The 23,276-nt window shown below is 41.5% G+C and overlaps 1 protein-coding gene across 2 annotated transcripts in view; it reads right to left on the reverse strand.

Moving 5' to 3' along the window:
* LOC124619759 (serine/threonine-protein phosphatase CPPED1-like) overlaps positions 1–23,276 on the reverse strand; it is a 128,645-nt gene that overhangs the window by 48,230 nt on the left and 57,139 nt on the right. For both annotated transcript variants that reach the window (XM_047146341.1, XM_047146340.1), the window contains one exon: positions 1,098–1,307. In XM_047146341.1, the coding sequence (XP_047002297.1) occupies positions 1,098–1,307 (210 nt within the window). The remainder of the gene's footprint in view (positions 1–1,097; positions 1,308–23,276) is intronic.

Below are 23,276 nucleotides of genomic sequence, written 5' to 3' on the forward strand. Positions count from 1 at the left end.
CCATGCACAGCAGTCATCCCTCATCACTGTGGAAGACATGAACCACATTTGGGCACAGGTGTTCAACATCAGAGGACTGACACAGTGCGGAGAAGCAGTAAGCCACTGTCACGAGCCTCAGCCAACTGACAGACCACTGACTCATTTCCTAGAGCCAACGTGAGCATCATCGGGTGCCGTCACAAGTGCCATCCGTCTGGGGTGGGGGCCAGCTGCCTGCTTACCATCATTGGACGGCCGTATCATTATGGGGATGTCCGACTCTCACTGATTATGAACAAATGCAATTAAAAGCAATAAAGTGTCTTCTCAGCAACCAGTCTGTCACTGGGCCCCACCAACCCACCACTAAGTCCCACCCTCGGCCAGACGGGCCCTATAGCAGTAAGAAAACATGAACTTATTTTTATTGTCTCCAACAATACCATTTGTTTAATCTCTTTCATCATTGCCCAAAGAAAGAATTTACTTTATCTTAACTGCATTTCCATTTAAAAGTGACCTTATTCTTATTGGTGTGTCCGCATGTCTTACCATGTTTTTTTAACACTGTGCTAACTTTATAACCATTAAAATAATATTTTTTAATTTCTTTCTTTATGTCCATGCATGTCATCCAGTGAACCATGTGCAGTTCATGGGAATGCAGACTTTCTCAGCGAATCTTGATGATAAAATCTTCTCGGGCTGACATTCGAGTCAATGCATTTCTCTCCAGCAATGTTTCAGCAAGTTTCTTACTTGCCATCTTCTTCGCCTGAAGATGGCAAGTAAGAAACTTACTGAAACTTTGCCAGAGAATAACACTTGACTTGGCTGTCAATCCGAGAAGATTTTATGGTACAGTTCACGGTTTTTTTTCTATTATACTTCCTTCTCTTACAATAGTTGTGAAGACCCTGCATATACATTAATGGGACTCTGATGAACAGAAGGTACATTGCACCCAGAACATTGAAAACAGAAAAAAAAAATGTTTCAAACAATTATATATGGCTTCATAAGTTCTGACTGAATTTATGTTACTCTCAGATAGAAAACCAAACTCAAGAAACAAGAAATAAATTCCTGTTTATCAAAAAATACTTAAAACATACCTGGCACAGCATCACACAAATCTCCACACATAACAACAAATTTTGGCTTAGGTGTCAGACTATTGATTTTTTCTACTGATTTTTCAGCTAATTCAATTTCTTTCTCCCAACCTGGATTTGTTAGTTTCAAAATGTAACGGTCAATCAGCCCAAACTGAATATCAGCAGTCTGAATGAAATAGTATGGTCCTTTCCAAGTCTTCTCGCCATCTGAAATGAAAACTATATCTCATGAATTCCAAATTTAACACCTCTGAAAGAAGAAGAAGAAGAAGAAGAAGAAGATGATGATGATGAAATTTCTAGGCAAAAGGATAAGTCAACTAATATATTAACAAACGCAAAACAACTCTTCAAAATTTAATCTGAACATTATGTAAATAATAACTACACTACTTAATACTATTTGTGCTTATGCCAGCTAAACATAAGCTAGTAAATCGAAAGAAAAGACACAATATTGAAAAAAAATTGGTGCAATTGCATTCAATAGCTGATTTTTATCTTCAGTTGGTATCTTATATTTACTTGATTACACTGGTATCTTCTGAAGAAAATATTTATCCATACCTGCAAGGTGTTCCACAATTCATGTTACACACTTCTATAGGCTGTAGGGGGGACATAGTAGATTAAGTTTTACATACGAACCCACGTCCGGAAATGGTTAGTTTCCAAGTTACAAGGAATTAAGATGTACAGATTTCCCTCCTATTTATGGTGATATTACAACAGCTGCCAAAGGGGTTAAGTCTGTGGATCTTGGTGGCCAAGCATGCTCACCTTGATCGATCCACCTGTCGCTGTACACTACATTCAATGGTTTTGAATGTGAACTGAAAAATGTACTGCCGCACCATCATGCTGTAACCACAATTCAAAATGAATGTCCAACGGCACATTTTCAAAAAACTCCACCAGCATTTGTTGCACGAATGTCAAGTACTTGGCACGCTTTATGGGGGGAGGAAGGATGTATGGCCCAATCACACAATCATCGCAGATACCTGCACAGACATTGATGCTGAAGGTGTGCTGAAATCTTTACGTACACGTGACTTTGGGGTTCTTCTAATCACAAACATGGCTATTTCAAGCATTCAAAATACCTTCCCTGTTGAAATGCACTTCATCAATAAACAAAATTTGCCTTGGAAACTGAAGAAAATCCACACAATGGTGTAAAAACCAAGTACAGAAATTGACACATGGCACAAAATCCGCCTGGAGCATAGTGTGTACCTTCTGAGGGTAATATAGGTGGAGCTGCCGTTCATGCAGAACATGACAGAAAGACGAGTGAGACACATCTAAGTGACATGCAATGGCTCTAGTACTCATCAACGAGTTCCCTTCAACTTGATGAAGCACTTCCTCTTCCAATACAACAGTGCACTGTGTTCTTGGAGCACCACAATTTTTGCTCTATCACTTGGGAATTTCCCACTTTCCTGCAGCCTTTGTTCTACTCTGACAAACATGGTAAATTAACAAAGTATTGTTGTACTCTGTGAATGTGTACTCAGGCACCATGTTACTGCAGTACTAGTCACCATAATGTCACCTGATGCATCATCAGGAAGCATGAAAACAAAGCAGATGGAAACAGAGGATACCGCTTGACACTGTGTCACCATATCATTCATGAATGTGGTTAGCCTGCATAACAGGCAAACTGCATAAGAAAAATGGGTTCCTACATAAAACTTGATCTACTAAGCCCCTCTACAACCTCTAGAAGTGTGTAACATGAATTGTGAAACATGCTGTACATCGACTTAGGCCTGTTTACAGTACACTATTGCTTACCATGCAACTCTGCAATGAGCACTGTTATTTGCCATGCAGCTAACAGGAATAGCCAGTCCTTGAATCTAAATAACAATACAATTTGTAGGAATAACAAATAATGTACATATTTTTTTAACTTTTATTTAAACTGGTAAGGATTACCAATTTCCTGCACTTTGTTAGATAGGAGCTTGTTGAATAGCTTTGTGCTAAAGTATGTAACTTCCTTCTGAAGTGTAACAAAGAAACAAAGTCTACAAGAAAATTATTTGTTCTTGTATTACCACTGTGCAAACCAAAATTCATCTACATCTACATCTACTAGATACTTCTAAGCCAGTGTATGGTGTGCGGCAGAGGGTAACCTATACCATTATAAGTCATTTCCTTTCCTGCTCTACTCACAAACAGAGCTAGGGAAAAACAACTGTCTATGTGTCTCCATACAAGTTCTCTAATCTTATCTTCCCAGTCCTTACGCAAAGTGTATACTGGCAACAGTAGATTCAGTCTGCAGTCAGTGTCAAATGCCAGTTCTATAAATTTCTCAATAGTGTTCCTCGAAAAGAACATTGCGTTCCCTCCCATGATTCCAATTTTAATTCCCAAAGCATCTCCATACTACTTGCATGTTGTTTCCCATCTCTGAATTACTTCAGTGTCTTCCTTTAATCCATTGTGCATAGTCCTCAAAAATGTGTTGCACTAGTGTCCTATAAGCAGTCTCATTTACAGATTAACCACACTTTCCTAAAATTTTCCCAATAAACTGAAATTGACAATTTGGCTTCCCTACTACAATCCTGACATGCTCAATCTATTTCATATGGCTTTGCAATGTTACGCCTAGATATTTAATCAACGCTACTGCATCAGGCAGCACACTATTAATACAGTATCCTAACATTACAGGTTTGTTTTCATCTGCATTAACCAACATTTTTCTACATTTAGAGATAGCTGCCATTCATCACACTAACTAGAAATTTTGTCTACCTCATCCTGTATCCTCCTACAGTCACAAAATTTTGATACCTTCCCATACACCACAGCATCATCAGCAAAAAGGCACAGACTGTCTGCCGGATCATTTATGTATATAGCAAATAACAGTGGTCCCATCACACTGGGCACTCCTGACAATTCAATTGAAACTGATATTTATGACCAGTGACAAAAATCATTAAGGAGTAAATGTGCTGAGACTTTAGTGTAAGAATTGCAAAATCCTTAAAGGGGACTCTGCAACACGTGTGGTTATCTACTGTACACAACAATATTACTGCTCACTTGTACCACATAAATACTTTATTTACAAAATCAAACAATGGAAAGTTTAGGCTGGACTATCAAGAATGAAAGGAAAAGATAGACTGCTACTTACCGTAAAGATGACACATTCAGTTGCAGACAGGCACAATTCAAAGACACTTACACATTAGCTTTTAGCCACAGCGTTCATACATACATACATTAATCCTTGTTCGATAGATCATGAATGCGACCTTTCGTAATAATGAAGAAAGAGAAACACACACACACATTCATTCACACAAGCAAGCACACCTCACCCACACACGCACACACACACACACACACACACACACACACACACACACACGATTGTCATCTCTGGCAGCTTGAACCAGAATGCAACTGTATGGCAGAGTGTGCAGGGACTAGACTGCCAACAGGCAAAGTGTTGGGAGGCTGTTGGACAGGGAGGTGGGGAAGGGGGTTGGGGACAGAATTAAAAAAGGTGAGGTGCATTGGCAGAGAGTGGCACACAAAGATGGTGAGGGGTGAGAATAGGGAGGAGGTGGCAGGACAGAAAGGTTGGAAACTGTTGGGGAGAAGGTGTGGGGACAGTATGTTACCATAGGTTGAGGCCAGGATAATTTCGGGAGCAGAGAATTTGTTGTAAGGATAACTCCCATCTGTGCAGTTCACAAAAGCTGGTAGTGGAGGAGAGGATCCAGATGGCACAGGTAGTGAACTACTTTGTTTTTGGTCACAGTTTGGCAGTGGCCATTCATCCTGGTGAACTGCTGATTGGTAAAGAGTTGTACAATGATTGCTGCAGAGGTGGTATACATATGGCTGCTCTCACAATTGGCCCGGTCTCTGATGGGGTAGGATAAGCATGTGAAAGGACTGTAATTGGAAGTACTGGGTGGATGGATTGGGCAGGCCTTGCACCTGGGTCTTCCATAAGGAAATGATTCTTGTGGCAAGGGGTTGGGACTGGGAGTGGCATGGGGCTGGATTAGAATGTTGTGGAGGTTGAGGAAATGACGAAACACCACTTTAAAGTGGGTGGGCAGGATCTGGGGTAGCATGTCCCTCATTTCTGGATATAATAGGTAATCATAGCCCGGGCAAAGGATATTGTTCACTTTGGTTACACTAAAAAACACCCATTTTGCAGTAGTTCATTTATTCACCTAAACACATGCAAGGCTCACAAAGAACTGAACATGACGGAACAGCCCAAAGACAATGCTCAGAGTCCAAAGATGATGCTCAGAGTCCAAAAACGAACGCATATCGATGCTGGTGTCGACCTCATCGGCACCACATAGCTGCCCCCCCCTCCCCCCCCCCCCCCCGCCCCAGTACGGAGTACTCTTAAGAGGCTGGGGTGGGGGGGGGGGGCGGGGCGCGACTAAGGTGTCGGCAAGGGTGGTCCGCAGGAGCCGGACCACAGTCAGCCCAACAGCGTCGTTGGGGAGCTGTGTGGGTAGATGTCATGAAGGAAGCTTCGGCCACCGAACCTGGAAGTCGTTGAAGCAAGCCGGGCGTCGTACTGGGCATGCTGGTCGTGTGGCAACAGGTAAGCCGGCGGTTTGTGGGTGGAACAGAGCAATGATGACTATGTCTCCGGAGGGCGTGGTGAACACACGAGTGTCTCTGGAGGGCGTGGCGAACACACAAAGCTTGTCCAGGTCGACGTCGGGTGGGAGGGAAACACATTTCACTCGGTGGTAGGGAACGGCAGAGGTTGTGTCATGAGCACTGGATGAAGGGAAACACAGGACTAACAGTGTATAATCGCGCAGTAGTATTGAGATGTGGATTATGTCCGGGGGGGACAGGCACAAACACCTCGAGTGAGGGCACGTTCAAGATGGGGGGGCATGAGTAACCTTGACAGGGCGAGGCAGGTGACGGCGGAGAGGTCGAAGGGACCGGCGAAGGTGCTGGCGGCGAGGGCGTGACCGTAGGTAAGCTCGACGTGGGGAGCACGTGGTCACTCAACGGAGTGCGTGAAACCAGAGTAGAGGTTGAGGTCGGAGGAGAGCTTGATGATTAGAGCTGGAAGTCACTCAATCGAGTGTGTCAGTCCGACGTGGAGGGAGTGGTTGGAGCGTCGTGAGCCACGACAGTGAGTGTCATGGTCGTGGTCTGAAAGGGGGTAGAAGAAGGCTCGATATGAGCAGGCTTAAGTCTGTTAAGAGAGACAGTAACAGCTGAATATTTCATCTGGATGTCATAGATGTTGGCTGAGAGCCGGAGAACTTGGTACAGGCCAGTATATGGAGGTTCAAAGGGAGCACGGACAGTGTCACCTCGGAGCATGACGTACTCACAATTGTCCAGAGATTTCGGGATGTGAACCTTAGGGCGAGAATGGCTGGCAGGCGGAGGGTATGGAGGGTGAAGAAGTGGCATTCGATGCGGTCCACGAAGGAAGGTAAGTCAGACTGAGGGAGAGAAGCAGAAGGGCTCACAGGTTCGGCAGGGAGAACAATGTTCTGGCCGTATACGAACTCAGCTATTGTGCCTTTGAGGCCTTCCTTATAGATCGCACGAACACCGAATAGCACAAGGGGAAGGGCCTCCGTCCAGAGAGAGTCGTGGCACTGAAGAGCCACCTTGAAAATGCGGTGCCAGCACTCAACTAGCCCGTTACTTTGCGGGTAATATGCTGTGGTATGGATGCGCCAGATGTCGCAAATGTTACAAATCCCGTTGAACAGAGACTGACTCAAATTGTCTGCCCTGGTCAGTCGTGATGATAGCAGGACATCCGAAACGCGATACCCATGACTCGACGAAAGGTCGAGCACCAGTTTCTGCTGTAATATTGAGGAGGGGGACAGCCTCGACCCAGCGAGTTGTTTGGTTGATAGACGAGAGAACATAACAAAAGCCGTTAGAGGGGGAGAGAGGCTTGACAATTTCAATATGAATATGCTGGAAACGCCCAGGAGGCATCAAAAAGGCGCCGAAGGGGGGTGAAGTGTGCTTGTGTACTTCGCAGCGTTGGCACACGACGCAGGAGCATGCCCATTGCTGGTAGTCCTTGTTGACATTTCTCAACACAAAGCACTCCGCTACGAGGCGGGCGGATGCACGAACACCGGGGTGGGCTAAATTATGCAATGCGTTGAATACAGCTCAACGGAGTGTGGTTGGGATGAGGGGGCGTAACATGCCCATACTGTCGTCGCACCAGATCTCGCCAGAAATGCCAGGGAAGGTGGTGCGGACGAAGTGTAGTGAAGAGGTAGAGTCTGAAATCAGGTTTTGTGTTTTCTCGTCAGCTGGTTGGAGGTTAGGCAATTCAGAGAGGTCTAACAGCTAATGGATGGCGTCAACTCGTAAAAGGAAATCAGCAACTATATTGTCAGCACCCTCTATGTGTCTGACATCAGTGGTGAACTGAGATATGAAGTCCATGTATCTAAAGCGGTGAGGAGGCGGGTTAGCTGGCGGGTTTCTAATGGCCCCAGCCAGGGGTTTGTGATCTGTTAAAACATTGAAAGAGCGTCCCTCAATGTCAGTCTTAAAATGCTTAATCACTCTGTAGAGCGCGAGTAACTCCCTGTCAAACACGGAATATTTCCGTTGTGCATTGGTGAGCTTGCACGAGAAGAACTACAGAGGCGAAGTTTGGCCGTTGATTGTCTGGCTAAGGACAGTTCCGATGGCAGTATCGCTCGTGTCTGTGGTGATGAAAAGCTGCACATTGGGATGAGGATGCGCGATGGTGCAGGCCTCGGCAAGATAATTTTTGAGGGCAGTGAAAGAGTCAGTCATAGCAGGGGTCCATGGAACGGGTCGAGATCCAGAAGTGTTGGTGCCTGGCAAGGCATCCGTCAGTGGAGCCTGAATCTCTGCAGCCCAAGGTAGATGTCGGAAGCTCTTTGAATGACGAAGGTCTGGGTAGGTTTAGTATTGTTTGTACTTTCTCAGGGACGGAGACGAGCGTGTACGGATGAGATGAGCCCGGACCAATGTGTCACGGGGGAGTTTCCTCATCGGAGCAGAGGGGAAGTGAGTCTTGGATGGGTGATGAAACACGGTGTTTCACACTAGGTCCGGTGAAAGTTTGTGTTGTCACAAGAAGTAAATGCCTAGTGTAGGTTCATCAATTTCGCACACTAAATAAGTCCATTCGAGTTTGCAGTTTGCGGAGAGTGAGACGATGTGGGAAGTTGAACCCGAGCATTGTAGTTTAGTGGAATTCATGGCCTGCAGTGAAGTATGATGAAAGCGGATGTTCGACGACGCTAAGGACGTAGGCAGCAGAGAAACATCGGCGCCTGTGTCCACTAGGAAAAGGTATCCCAACGAAATGTCTTTAATGTAAAGTCGTCCACAATTATCCGGTTGTTCCCAGACAGAATAGAGCACTGGGGGGTGCCTGTCATGTTGTGCACAGGGGGCGGCACTTGGATGTACCTGCGATTGGTGTTTGGGAAGTAGCAGGGTGGTTTGCAGTTCCATGCCGCCTCACCAAATCGTGTGTGGAAGTAACAGTATGGGTAGTGCGGTTGCATTTCCTGCAGAACATTCATTGCCAGTGGCGGTGGCCGAGGTTCGGTGGCCGCAGCAGGCTCGGTTGCAGGAGGGGGTGTGACCATGGGCGGAGACGGTGACATCCAAGTAGCTTGTTTACTGCTTCCCAGAATGAGCGGAATGGTTGGCACAGTGCGGCCCCAGCCACGTCCGGTCGCAGGGCGATGAGCCTGAACCTGAGACTTGTCAGGTAGGCAGTGGCTGGCGAAATAGAGCAGTGATGCATCATATAGCTTGTCAGCAATTGTCATTCTTAGCTCAACAGGTTCGGGAGACTTCTTAGCCAGACCAAAGCGGATGTGAGGAGATAGTTTATCTGACCAGATGGCGAGGAGAGCTGTGTCAGAGAGTAGATCGGCACTGACCAGGGCACGTAGCCATCTCCACAGCTGGGATGGTTTGTCGTTGCCTAGTTGCTCAACGTGGAGCACTTGCCGTGTTGCTGCCTCAGTTGAGCATGCAAGCCGACGTAGTTCTGTCTTTTTAGCTAGAGTGTACCGGTTAGATGAATCCAGGGCGTCGACCAGGTCAGTAATCAAGTCCTCCTGGTCGTGCAGGTGGGTGATAAGGCACAGAAGCCTGGTTGACTCGTCGAATTTTTAATGGTCGAACACTTCGTCCGCAATTTTGAACCAGGTTGTAGCACTGTCGGGATTAAATGGCGGCAGCGTCGGTAAGCGTTGTAGAATGTTCAGAAGAACAGGTTGAGCTGAGTTCGTCGGGGCACTGCCTGAAATGAGCTGTTGTTGATGTAGTATTCCAGGAGAGTGTGCCTCCAGGGGATGTGGCAACGACGGCTGTTCGGGTGGCAGCGTGAAGGTGTCACGTTATGGTTGAGCGCGATCCATCGCAACGTGGAACGCCGGCCCAGGTGAGACACCGTAAAGTGTCAATTGCGGTTGCGGAAGCTCAACACATTGCGGGTGTGTTCAGATTGATGCGTCGCGGAAGACCGATACGGATGAGGCACCAAGATGTGCCAAGAACGGTAGCGGAAGCTCAACTGGAGCCGGCGCGGGGGCGACAGGTGAGAAAAAGTTCAAAGCTTGAGAATGCATGTTAGTCCGCGGAAAGCTCGATGTATGATCAGAGCCGGGGCCACCTATGTTGCATGGAGGCTGCGGAGGTGCAGGCCGTCCAGAAGCACAGTGTGGGGAATTATGTCGAACGTGGGAGGGAATGTGTGAATGTTCACTGTTCATAGTCACTCCACTCAAAACAGTTTGTAGATAAGGTGAATGTCGTGGCACAAAACACTGAGGCGTAGCAGTGGGACGAAGGTGGAGGTAAGGCACAGATAACAAGTTATTGGTTCTGTTGCAGGCTGAGGTATCGAAGTAGGAAGGCATGTGCTGATGCTGAACCAAGGCAGGCGCAGGCGTGGTCAGATGCTGAGGAAGTTGACCTGTGAACGAAGCAGTTCTGGCCACGTGGCAGGTATCCGCGTGGTACTGCACAGATGCGGCATGGCAAATCGTCGTGGCGGTGGTAGGTTGTCCAAAGAAGCATTTGCAGAAATCGGCATTGGTCTCGCACTGCACAGAGATCCGTAAGAGGTAACTGCACAGTCGATGAGGGAGGGCACATGTGGTGGGAACAAAGGCGTTTGATAGCCGGAGTCATGCACACTCCTAACCTCACTTATCATTGCAGGCTCGAAAACGTCCAGCGAAATCGGCGTAATCATCAAGTGAGAGGGATCGTGTTGCAGTCCTGGCAGGTGTACATCACCCGCAACACAATTCATGTCAATCACAAAATCCAGTGTTAGGTGCTGGGCCGAAGTCATTGTTCGAATGCTGTGTCAATGTAATACACACAAAAATAACTGATGCAGACGTCACGGACACAGTAAAACGGCGAAAATTACAACCCTGACTTTGACTCCACATCAGAAGGTTGCATGTTCAAATCACGTTGGGGTCACCAGTGAGGAGGATGTTCGGGTTAGTTACACCAAACAACCCCATATAGCAGTGGTTCATTTAGTCACCCAAATACAAAGGCTCACAAAGAACTGAACATGGCAGTAAAACGGCGAAAATTACAACCCTGACTTTGACTCCACATCAGAAGGTTGCATGTTCAAATCACGTTGGGGTCACCAGTGAGGAGGATGTTCAGGTTAGTTACACCAAACAACCCCATATAGCAGTGGTTCATTTAGTCACCCAAATACAAAGGCTCACAAAGAACTGAACATGGCAGAAGAGGCCAAAGATAATCTTAGCTTAGTTCAAAGATGGATGCATCGATGCTGGTGTCGATTTCATTGGCACCACACATTTAATTCATTAGATAACAAATTAGAGGTTACTGGCATTTTCTGTGACCTGTCAAAAGCCTTTGACCACATGAATCACAGTGTTCTCTTAAGTAAATTAGAATTTTATAGTGTCACCAGGAGTGCTACAAAATTGTTTGAGACTTACCTAACAGGAAACAAAGAGTGTTGCGAAATACCTGTGCAGTAAGCAGTCAGTCTTCATCTGATTGGGAATTAATGGCATGTAGTGTCCCTCAAGGTTCCATCTTGTGTCCGTTGTTTTTTTATTGTGCACATTAATGACCTTCATCTGTTACATTACCAGATGCTAAGTTTGTTTTGTTTGGAGATGATGCAAGTTAAGTACAGACTTAGAAGCATAAGCACTCCATCATCAGGCCACAAGTGGCCCATCGGGACCATCCGACCATCGTGTCATCTTCAGTTGAGGATGCGGGTAGGAGGGGCGTGTGGTCAGCACACCGCTCTCCCGGTTGTTACGATGGTTTTCTTTGACCGGAGCCGCCACTATTCGATCGAGTAGCTTCTCAGTTGGCATCACGAGACTGAGTGCACCCCGAAAAATGGCAACAGCACATGGCGGCCTGGATGGTGACCCATCCAAGTGCCGGCCATGCCCGACAGCTCTCACGGTAACCGGTTCAGACTTAGAAATGGCTGGTAATCAAATTTTTACTGACATTAAGGTTAAGTGAACTGACAAAGGCTATTGCACATAATAATGCTGAAAGACTAATAAAGAATCTGAATAAATGGTTTAAAGCTAATTCACTGTCATTAAATCTGGAAACAACCCACTATATGCAGTTCAAAACCTGTAAGAGATTTTTTTCCTGCATGTGTATAACATATGAAGACTGCAGATAGAAGAGGTTGACAGTGTAAAATTTCTGGGATTACAATTTGATAATAGATTCAGTTGGGGAAGGGCATACCACAGAATTGCCTAAACAAGTCAGTGTTAGCGGTGAGAATGATGACGGATGTAGGAAATATATATATAAAAAAACTTGCATACTTTGCTTACTTTCATTCTGTTATGTCATACGGCATCATATTCTGGGATAACTTGTCAAACCAAGGAAAAATGTTTAGCATGCAAAACCGTGTAATAAGACTCATCTGTGATAATAAATTTAAGATAATCTAGAAAACCGTTCAACGAATTTGTATTCTAACCACTGCTTCTCAGTATATTTATTCCTTAATCAACTTTGTTGCATTTCTAACCAATAGGTCAATACATAGTATCAATACTAGGAATAAGAACAACCTACATAAAGACCTAAAATCACTTAACTTGGTCCAAAAAGGGGCCCAATATTCAGGAACAAAAATTTTCAATAAATTGCCAGTAACCATTAAAAACTTTGTTTCTGATAAAGCACAGTTAAACAGAGTTAGAAAGACTTTTTGGTAGACAACTCCTTCTACACTATAGATGTTAATTAGTTAGTTATGTGTTCCATTGATCAATAGCACGGAAAAACTGTTATGATGTGGAATGTGTCAGATGTACAAAAATGCGCACAGGAAACAAGTTTTTTTTTTTTTATAGTGTATACCTAAATATTTCTATTATCTATCCCAGAATTCATCTATGGTATAGAAGGCGTTTTCAAGGAGGTATGATTTCAGTTTGTTTTTGAATCTATTACTGCTGTCTGTCACACATTTTATCTCATCTAGTAATTTATCAAAAAGTTTTATAGCAGTATATTTTACCCCTTTCTGTGCCAAAGATAGGTTAAGTAAAGGATAGTGTAGGTCTTTCTTTTTTCTGGTATTGTAATCATGAATGTCGTTGTTGATTCTAAACTGGTCCATGTTGTTGAGAAAAAATTTCATTACTGAGTAAATGTACTGTGAAGCAGTTGTAAGAATTCCTAACCTTCTAAACAGATGCCTACAAGATGTGCGACTATGAACCTCAAACATTATTCTAACTGCTTTCTTTTGAGCAGTGAAAATCTTTTGCCTAAGTGTTGAGTTGCCCCAGAATATTATTCCGTATGACATCAGAGAGTGGAAGTATGCAAAGTATGGTAGCTTACTAATTTCTACAACCCCAAAATTGGCAATTATTCTGATTGCAAAAGTTACTGAACCTAGTCGTTTTAGGAGATCCAAAATATAGCTTTTCCAATTAAGATTCTCATCCATATGTACACCCAAAAACTTAGTATGCTCTACACTGGCTACTGACTTCTTTTGATGTGTTATGTTTATTGAAGGAATTATACTTTTTGCAGCAGAAAATTGGATGTACTGTGTTTTTCCAAAGTTCAGAGCAAGCCCATTCGCAGAAAACCAATTAATAACTTTTCCAAAGATGTTATTTGTATCATTTCCTATCGGACTTTTTTTTACTGGATTAATAATTATGCTTGTATCATCAGCAAACAGTGTCAGTTCAGCATCTTGTTTCAAATAAGGAGGGAGGTCATTCACATATATCAAGAGCAGGAGGGGACCCATGATCGAACCTTGTGGAACACCTAATGTAATTTCACCCCAGTTAGATGAAGTGGCAAACTCCTTTGAATTACTTGAAGCATATGGTATTGTATTGTATTGTATTGTATTTATTGGTCCAGTAAATCTTACATGTACAGTATAGCACATCAGATATTGGACAGGTCAAAGTGATGTTACAATTAAAACACTTTGGAAACTAGAAAATTATGTTCACAAAATTTTACAGCACTTCATATACTGGGCAAGTCAATGTGTAAGTTATAATTAAACCACATTAGAAACTTGAAGTTTACAACTGAATACATGTATAAGCCAATATTAACGATTTCAGTATTTGCATGATCCTCACTTAAGCTCTAAGGATTTTTGAGGAACTCTTCTACACTATGAATTGACATGTACACTAGAGAATTACATTCACAGAATTTTACTTCATACACTGGGCAAGTCGGTATACAACTTATACTTGAACCCCATAAGAAACTTGAGAATTACATCTGAATGTATTTATAGGCCAGTATTAATGGTTACAGTATTTGCATAATCATCACTTAGACTCTCAAGGATTTTGGAGAAACTCTTCCACGCTATAAAAGCAATGTGTCAACAGATATTCTTTTAATGTTGCTTTAAAATTTTTTACATCATTCTTTACTTTAATTTCTCTTGGCAATTTATTGTAGATAATTTTTCCATGGTGTAATGTTCCTTTTTGGCACAAACTGGTTTTTGTATGGAGTACATGAAAGTCAGTTTTCTGTCTTGTATTATGATGATGAACATTTTCATTTTTGGGGAGGATAATAGGATTTGTTATTGTATATTTCTTTATAAACATTGCACTTTCAAATAGGAAAATACATGGAAGGGGAAGAATCTCCATCCTTTTAAATAATGGTCTACATGGTTTGTTCCTTTTTATTCCAGCCATGATTCTCACTATTCTTTTTTGCATCCTGAAGAGTTTTAGGCAGGATAGCGAGTTACCCCAGAAAGTGATCCCATATTTTAGGACAGAATGTATATTATAATAGTAAACTGTCATTAGACAGTCCTTATGACAGCAGTTTTCTAGCACTCTCATTAAATAACACATGGTACTTGGCTTCTTTAATATGTTGTCAATGTGAGTTTTCCATCTAAGATTATCCTGTAGCCAGACCCCCAGAAATTTTGTATTAGGCACACTTGCAATATCTGTGTCTGACATCTGAATTCTTATATCCTCTTCAGTGTTTCTCTTGACATTATGAAAATTTAATGCTACTGTTTTACTTTTATTTATTATTAGTTTGTTTTGGTTGAACCAGTTTACAACACTTGTTAATGCCTCAGACAGTCTTGTCTGTAGTATATCTGCAGTCTTCCCACTGGCTAATATGCTTGTGTCATCTGCAAACTGGATAGTGCTATGGTACTGGTTGGTTGATGTTAGGTCATTTATATATATATCAAAAATAGGATGGGGCCCAGTACCGAGCCCTGCGTTACTCCATATTTTACTGCTTTATAATCAGAATAGTGTCTTGTTGATTTATTTTCTTTGTGAAAATGTATTTCTACTACTTGCTTGCGGTCAGTAAGATATGATCTAAGCCAGTTGTTAGGCATACCTCTGATACCAATTCTTTCAAGCTTTTGCAGCAATAGAGTGTGGTCCATGATGTCAAAAGCCTTAGACAGAACAAGGCATATGCCAATTACTTTTTGTCCATTATCAATTTTTTCGAATACTTCACCCAGAAATTCATATATTGCTGTTTCTGTTGATCGGCCTTTCCGGAAGCCATGTTGGGTTGTGGATAATATTTTGCACTTTTCTAGAAAATCTAGCAACCTCTTATGAAAAAATTTTTCTAGTATTTTCAAAAATGTAGATAGCAAGGCAATAGGTCTATAATTGGCTATGTCTTCTTTCTTACCCTTTTCAAACAGTGGTTTCAGTTTCACTGTCTTTAAGCAGGAAGGAAAGACTCCATTTGTTAATGAACTGTTGAAAATGTGGGCTAATGGTATTGCAATGAGGTCACCCACATTTTTAATGACATAATCTGGAATCTCATCCACACCTGTTGAAAATTTTGTTTTTAACTCTCTAATTGATAGTATAATTTCCTTACGGTTGGTTGGAGTGAGAAATAGGGAGTTGCAGTTTCTATTTTGATTTGATGGTGGTGTAGCAGGATTTTTATTTGAAGATTTTATGTCAGAGAGTAATTTTTCACTAATATTTGCAAAGTATGTATTAAAAGCATTGGCTACTTCTTCTGGATTTGTAATTTTTTTGCCATCTTGGATTACCTGGAGATTTACATTTTGGGAGGTCTCATTTCCTACTTGTTCTCTGACTATCTTCCACATGGCTTTCATGTTGTTCCTGGCAATTTTTATATGGTGATCATTTGTTGTTTTTTTAGCTTCTTTTATGACTTTGTGAAGCACTCTCTTATAATTCTTGAAATACGCCAGAAATTCTTCTGTAACATGTTGTGTTTTTGAGATTTCATAAAGTCTCCTCTTTTCAGCACATGATATTTTAATGCCTTTCGTCAGCCATGTAACATTTCTTTTTCTAGTTTTTAATGTTTGGTTTTTAACTGGAAAAGAAATATTGAAATAATGGGAGAATATTTCCATGAACATGTCAAACTTTTTACATGTGTCCTCATAGTTGTCTGTATCATTCCGTGTTTCTTTTTTTAGTAGAGACTTTTTGCTTCCTGTTCTGTAGATATGACTTAAACCACTCAATTGCTGTTCCATTTATACCACAGAATTGTAATTTCTCTAACATAATGTCATGGTTCACACAATCAAATGCTTTGGATGAGTCACAGAATATTCCTACTGGTGACATTTTACTATTTAAAGACTCTATTATGTGGACAGTGAAATTGTATATTGCTGTCTCAGTGGAACAGCATTTCTGAAATTTGAACTGTGATTTACTAAGTATCCCATCGGGTAACTATTGACATCTGTGGTTTCCCCCTTTTTGTAGAGGGGCCTGACAATGGCATATTTTAACCTGTCTGGAAAAATACTCTGCATCAGTGATGCATTACATATGTCACTTAAAACATCAGCTGTAATTGCTCCACATTGTTTTAATAACTTGTTAAAGATGTCATCTACTCCAACAGAACATTTATTTTTCAAAGCTTTAATAATTTTCCTTATTTCACAAGAGGTTGTTAGATGAAACTTAATCTGACTAAAATTTATCAAAACTGACTCTTCCATGTACTGCCTGGCTTTACTTTTGAACTATTCTCACCAATTTTTTCTCCTGCACTTAAGAAGTGATTGTTACATACATTGGCTACCTGTGTACTGTTGGTTAAGATGGTCTCATTCTCCTTAACAGTAATACTACCTACCCCAGTGGTTACTTTTTCTGTCTCCCTTCTAACAACATTCCATTTTTATTTGATTTTATTGCTAGAGTTGTTAATTTCTTCTCTAACATACATATTTCTTGATTTCCTTACAACTTCTCTCAGTATGTTACAATAATTTTTATAGTGTAAAACTACTTCTGGATCTTTACTAGTTCTTGCTGTCTTATACAGTTTTCTTTTTCTTTCTGAAGACACTTTTAATACCTGTAGTAATCCTAGGTTTCTTCGAAAAGTTTGTGGTGTTACATTTAGTAATAATCTTTGGAAAACAATATTGAAAAAGGGAATATGCTGCATTTATCATTAGCATTTGGCCCATTATATATATCTTCCCAGTTTACATTTCCTGAACTTTCTCTGAAGTGATCTATAGATACCAGGTTGAGCACCCTCACACTTTCACTTAAAGGTTTCTGAAGTGTACGCCCTGTTAGGTTTTGTAAGTTAATGAGTTGTGCATCATGGTCAGATAATCCATTTACCACAGGAAAGCAGGATGAACATCTTAACAGGGACTGTTAGACCAGCTTAAGTAAATATGTCTGTTAGATTTCAGTTTTGACAGCACTTTGTTACAACAGTCAAGATCAGGTATTTTGTATATGATAAATTAATTAAAAGTGCATAGCTATGTTTCATTCTGACAGTGTTGTAATTCTGTAAATTACTGGAGTTGTTAATTTCTTCTCTAACATATTTCTTGATTTCCCTACAACTTTTCTCAGTATGTTACAATAATTTTTATTGTGTAAAACTACTTCCGGATCTTTACTAGTTCTTGCTGTCTCATACAGTTTTCTTTTTCTTTCTGAAGACACTTTAATACTTGTAGTAATCCAATCAGTCCTACTGATCAGATAGTGTGTGCACAATTGTAACATATTGTCATCTGTGAGGAATGTTTGCAAAATGTATTGTTAGGTCTGTGTTGACAGTGTGGGCTCTACTAAATATAATTATTTATTTAGCACCATGCAAAGGAGACTACCACATACATTAGACGCTCAACAATCCAGCTCTTGACTATCTGGCCTCTGTACTAACCATCCTACTTAACTAATACCATAATAATGCTTCTCCATGATAAAATAAATATTAATTTATTGTATATGCTGTACTTTTCCTAGGTTTTAGCAAACGAGAGCTGGCTCTAATGCTGTGTGACCATTCAAAATGTTTTGTGTGTCTGGGTCACAATTATAAGGTGCATACTGTATTGTTACTACTGAATAAAGTACTGGAACTACTCTTCCACAACCTATACTTGGAAGCACTCACAAAGAACAATGGACACATGCAAACAGCAGCTCTGTTGGCAACCCTGTGTTTTTTGTTTCTACAGTTGCATATCAGACATCCAAAGTGTGTTCATTGTTAAACTTTTATTCTGTGCAGTCCTTTCCATTTCAAACAAAAAGTTCATTTTTTCATGCTGTCCTTTCTGTTTTAATTAAAGAGTCCAAAATCGGTGATAGATGAAAAAACCTTGTAATGACCATGGGTCAGAAATTATGTGCCATAATATAACTGGGTTCTGGCGTAACAGCCAAAACTATTGCTTTAGGGTTAACCATTGGAAAAAGTACTGTTTCAGATTGGAAGAAAAATCAAGCAGAAATTGACAAGCAGTGTTCTTCCCAACTTGAGGGCTGGAATAAAAGTACATAACGCGATGTTGAAAGGTAAGCATAAAGAAGTTGAAGAAACTTTTTTTTTTTTGTGGCATGGACATTTAAGAGTAAAAGGTTAGCCCATTACTGGGCCAATACAGCAGGAAAAAGTATTGCAATGTCAGTGGCAAATAAACGAAGATTTAGAATTTACTGCTAGTGACTGATGGATGGACTGGTGAAAAAAACAGTTCAGTATTCACTAGATTACATTAGAGGAGAGGCTTTATCTGCTCGCAAAGAGGCTGTGCCATTGTCTAAAAACTATCTTTATCAGTTCATCGATGAAGACAACATTTCCGGTGAACAGTTTTAGGGTTACAGTGAGAGTGGTTACTCTTACAAGATGCTTCTTATGAAAGTGCTTGCTTCAAAAAAGGAAGCTGGGCTACTGGATATAAGAAAAGCAAGGAACGAGTTGGCTTTCAATAATGCGACTGGCAAACCACAAGGTTTGGTTTACATTAACACAAAAATCATGGAACCTTGGAGCTTTCAAAAACCTGAAAAATAAGGAATCTGTACCCTACATTACACTCATCAAAAGAAAGAATTCAGAAATCTTTCAAACCTGGTTGCAAAATAATTTCGTAGTCGTTGCAGAGAAATATTTGAAAGATCATGATCTACTGAGGAAAGCTCTACTGCTTCTTGATGGCGTGCCTTTACATCTTGCCAGTGACAAACTCATAAATAGAGATACTAAAGCATTATGTTTACCACCAGATGTGACTGCTCTTTGGCAGCCAATGGACCAAGGCATCTTTGAAATGCTAAAGAAGAAGTATCACTGCCATCTTCTCAGTGCATTGGTATCAGCATTTGATAATAATGAAGACTGTGTAAGCGTGTAAGCATTCTGAAGAGGATTGACATGCTGGATGTCAAAAGGTGGTTGGCCAAATTGTGGGAAGAGATTCCGAACTTATCACATGTCAGATCTTGGAAAATTCTTTTAGACAATGAAGGTGGACATTTTAACTTTTAATCCATGTGAGAAACCAAAGTCAAAGGTGGAAACAATATCATTTTGTTGCTCAAAAAAGTACCAGGCTGTGAAGCTATCAATGCAGAATGGATGGCAAATAATGAAGTTGATGAACAAAATGATGATAATATTGTGGAAAGGATGATGCAGAGGGATGTAACACAAGAGGAAGACATAAACTTAGATGACAGGAGAAATATCATCCCACATATGGAAGGGCTCAATATGACTGGGGCAACACTGCAGTACATTAGTGAACAGGAAGAAGCAAGAGCAGCTGATATCCTCTGTTTGTGTAAGTGAAAGATATTGCAGTATGGAAGAGGGCTAAAGGAGGGAAACAAGTCACCTATCAAAGGCTTTTTTTAAAACATCAAAGCTGCAAGTTTCATCTTTGTTGGTCACATGTCTGTAATCATACATTCATACTTTACAGTGCAGATTGTTTTATGTTTCCTGCAAAAACTTATAAATAGCATGTATTACGGTAGAAGTCAGAGAATGTTGTTAAAATTTGGAAAATCAATTTAATGAATATCTTTCTGTCGGAGGGTTGGTAGTTGAAAACTTGTAAATCAAGCATTTGATAGTGGTCTGGCACTGTGGCAGCATTTAAAGCTCTATAATCTCGACAGGAATGCCAAGTTCCGTCTTCCTTTAGAATTCAGTGGCTTTTAGAGGGATGACATATGTCAAGGTTGATCATCCCTTGAAACTGAAGTTTTACTTGTATTAACTTTTCTGGTGACAAGTATCTGGCTCAAGCGTGCACTGAAAGTACCATTGTTGTGATAGAGTGATGCATATTAGGGAAAAATTAATTAAGTTTCGTTGTGAGAGTGTTTGATATATCTCTTTAGCATGGCTCGATATTTGTGTTAGGGTCAATCAAAAACACTATATTGCCAATAGGTATGTCTGCAGAAACTGTACTAGTGATTAAAGTAACTTTTTAACTTAACATCAAGCAGCAGTCAGTTCACTATATTCCTGTATTACAGAACCATTCGCTGCATACAGCTGCCATTTATGAAAGATTTTGTGATTTTTGACTCACGGTGAAGAAGAACTCCAGAATTTCCTCTCCAACCTCAACTCCTTTGGTTCCATCAGATTCACCTGGTCCTACTCCAAATCCCATGCCACTTTCCCCGACGTTGACCTCCATCTGTCCAATGGCCAGCTTCACACATCCGTTCACATCAAACCCACCAACAAGCAACAGTACCTCCATTATGACAGCTGCCACCCATTCAATATCAAACGGTCCCTTCCCTACAGCCTAGGTCTTCGTGGCAAACGAATCTGCTCCAGTCCTGAACCCCTGAGCCATTACACCAACAACCTGAAAACAGCTTTCGCATCCCGCAACTACCCTCCCGACCTGGTACAGAAGCAAATAACCAGAGCCACTTCGTCATCCCCCCAAACCCAGAACCTCCCACAGAAGAATCCCAAAAGTGCCCCACTTGTGACAGGATACTTTCCGGGACTGGATCAGACTCTGAATGTGGCTCTCCAGCAGGGATACAACTTCCTCAAATCCTGCCCTGAAATGAGATCCATTCTTCACGAAATCCTCCCCACTTCACCAAGAGTGTCTTTCCGCCGTCCACCTAACCTTCGTAACCTCTTGGTTCATCCCTATGAAATCCCCAAACTACCTTCCCTACTCTCTGGCTCCTACCCTTGTAACTGCCCCCGGTGTAAAACCTGTCCCATGCACCCTCCCACCACCACCTACTCCAGTCCTGTAACCCGGAAGGTGTACATGGTCAAAGGCAGAGCCACGTGTGAAAGCACCCACGTGATTTACCAACTGACATGCCTACACTGTGAAGCTTTCTATGTGGGAATGACCAGCAACAAACTGTCCATTCACATGAACGGACACAGGCAGACAGTGTTTGTTGGTAATGAGGATCACCCTGTGGCTAAACATGCCTTGGTGCACGGCCAGCACATCTTGGCACAGTGTTACACCGTCCGGGTTATCTGGATACTTCCCACTGACACCAACCTATCAGAACTCCGGAGATGGGAACTTGCCCTTCAATATATCCTCTCTTACCATTATCCACCAGGCCTCAACCTCCACTAATTTCAAGTTGCCGCCGCTCATACCTCACCTGTCATTCAATAACATCTTTGCCTCTGTACTTCCGCCTCGACTGACATCTCTACCCAAACCCTTTGCCTTTACATATGTCTGCTTGTGTCTGTTATGCACGGGTGGATATGTGTGTGTGTGTGCAAGTGTATACCTGTCCCTTTTTCCCCCCAAGGTAAGTCTTTCTGCTCCCGGGATTGGAATGACTCCTTACCCTCTCCCTTAAAACCCACATCCTTTCGTCTTTCCCTCTCCTTCCCTCTTTCCTGATGAAGCAACCATGGGTTGCGAAAGCTTGAAATTTGTGTGTGTGTTTGTGTTTGTTATTGTTTCTATCAACGTTCCAATGCTTTTGTTTGGTAAGTTACAGAATCTTTGTTTAAACAAAGATGCTGTAACTTACCAAACGAGAATGCACTGATATGTTGATAGACACAATAAATATATAAGCTATGTGTTGCAATCTGAGATGATTCAACCTCCTCACTCTGCACCATACCAAATGAAATAGCATACTAGTTTTTCATTTGTGTGTTAGCATGTTAGCAGACCTTTGAGAAATAAATGAACATAGTTGTGTACATTTTTTGACATTCTGTTTGAACTTATAATGATAGCAGCACATGGGATGTTTCTGTGCTGCTGTGGTGATTTTCATCTGCTTCTCGATTATGTTCCAGTTCATAATTTCTTAATCTCTGTCATTAGTTCTGAAGGCTGTCTTTCTAGAAGGGGAAAACAGTTTCAGCACTATATACAAAGTGACTGAGGTCATGATCTCTAGGATTTTGTCAGCCATAGAAGCCACTGCTTTGAGATTTACATTTTGAGTAGCTACTAGTATAGAACACACATTGGTACATAGTTGTTGAAGAAAGCTCTTAAAAATATCAACAGTTACTTGCGCAAGTGCTCTCTCGGAGCAAAGCAGAAGGCTTTTTGTCTCCTAGTTCCACTTAAGTTAGTAATGTTTTAACTTCGCGTGACTCTGGTTTTTCAAATTCTGTGGTAAGATATGTTTTGAAGTCTATATGGGGAAGCTGATAATGGTTTGGACATGAAATCTGAAGCCACAGATGTGTGGCTTCAAATGCCAAAAACTGCAGCCATTTGTGTGTGAGTTGCGTTTGCATGAGTGTGTGTTTGTCATCCATTTTTGATGAAGGCCTTGCTGGCCAATCGTTTTATTTGTGACAGTCTTTTCGATGTGCCTCTCTGCGACTCAGTGTCTCCGCTGTATGGTGGGTAGCAACTTTCCTTTTCATAACATTGTTATACCCCAAAACAATGATACTTTTTCACCTTGTTGCTAATATTTTTGGTAGTAAATCGCGACTCCACTTACAAAAAGCACGTCTTTACATTTTTCACCACAAACATGGCATTTCCACCACCATGCACAATGTTTCAATACCAGTGGCATTACTGGTAAGTTTGCAATGAAAAAACTAAATTACTGCAGTAAAATTTGAATAATGATTGGAGAGATTCTTGTGTACTCACGATCACATCGGGATCACCAGTTGCGGGTTCTAGTAAAAATAATTATTTATTTAGTAACATACAAATGCAACTACCATGAATGCACACACAATTTTTAATTTCAGCTGCAATGGAAATGCTAAACAACTAAAAACAAAAGAATAATT

Source organism: Schistocerca americana, chromosome 6 (assembly GCF_021461395.2).
Source record: "Schistocerca americana isolate TAMUIC-IGC-003095 chromosome 6, iqSchAmer2.1, whole genome shotgun sequence".
Lineage (NCBI taxonomy): Eukaryota > Metazoa > Arthropoda > Insecta > Orthoptera > Acrididae > Schistocerca > Schistocerca americana.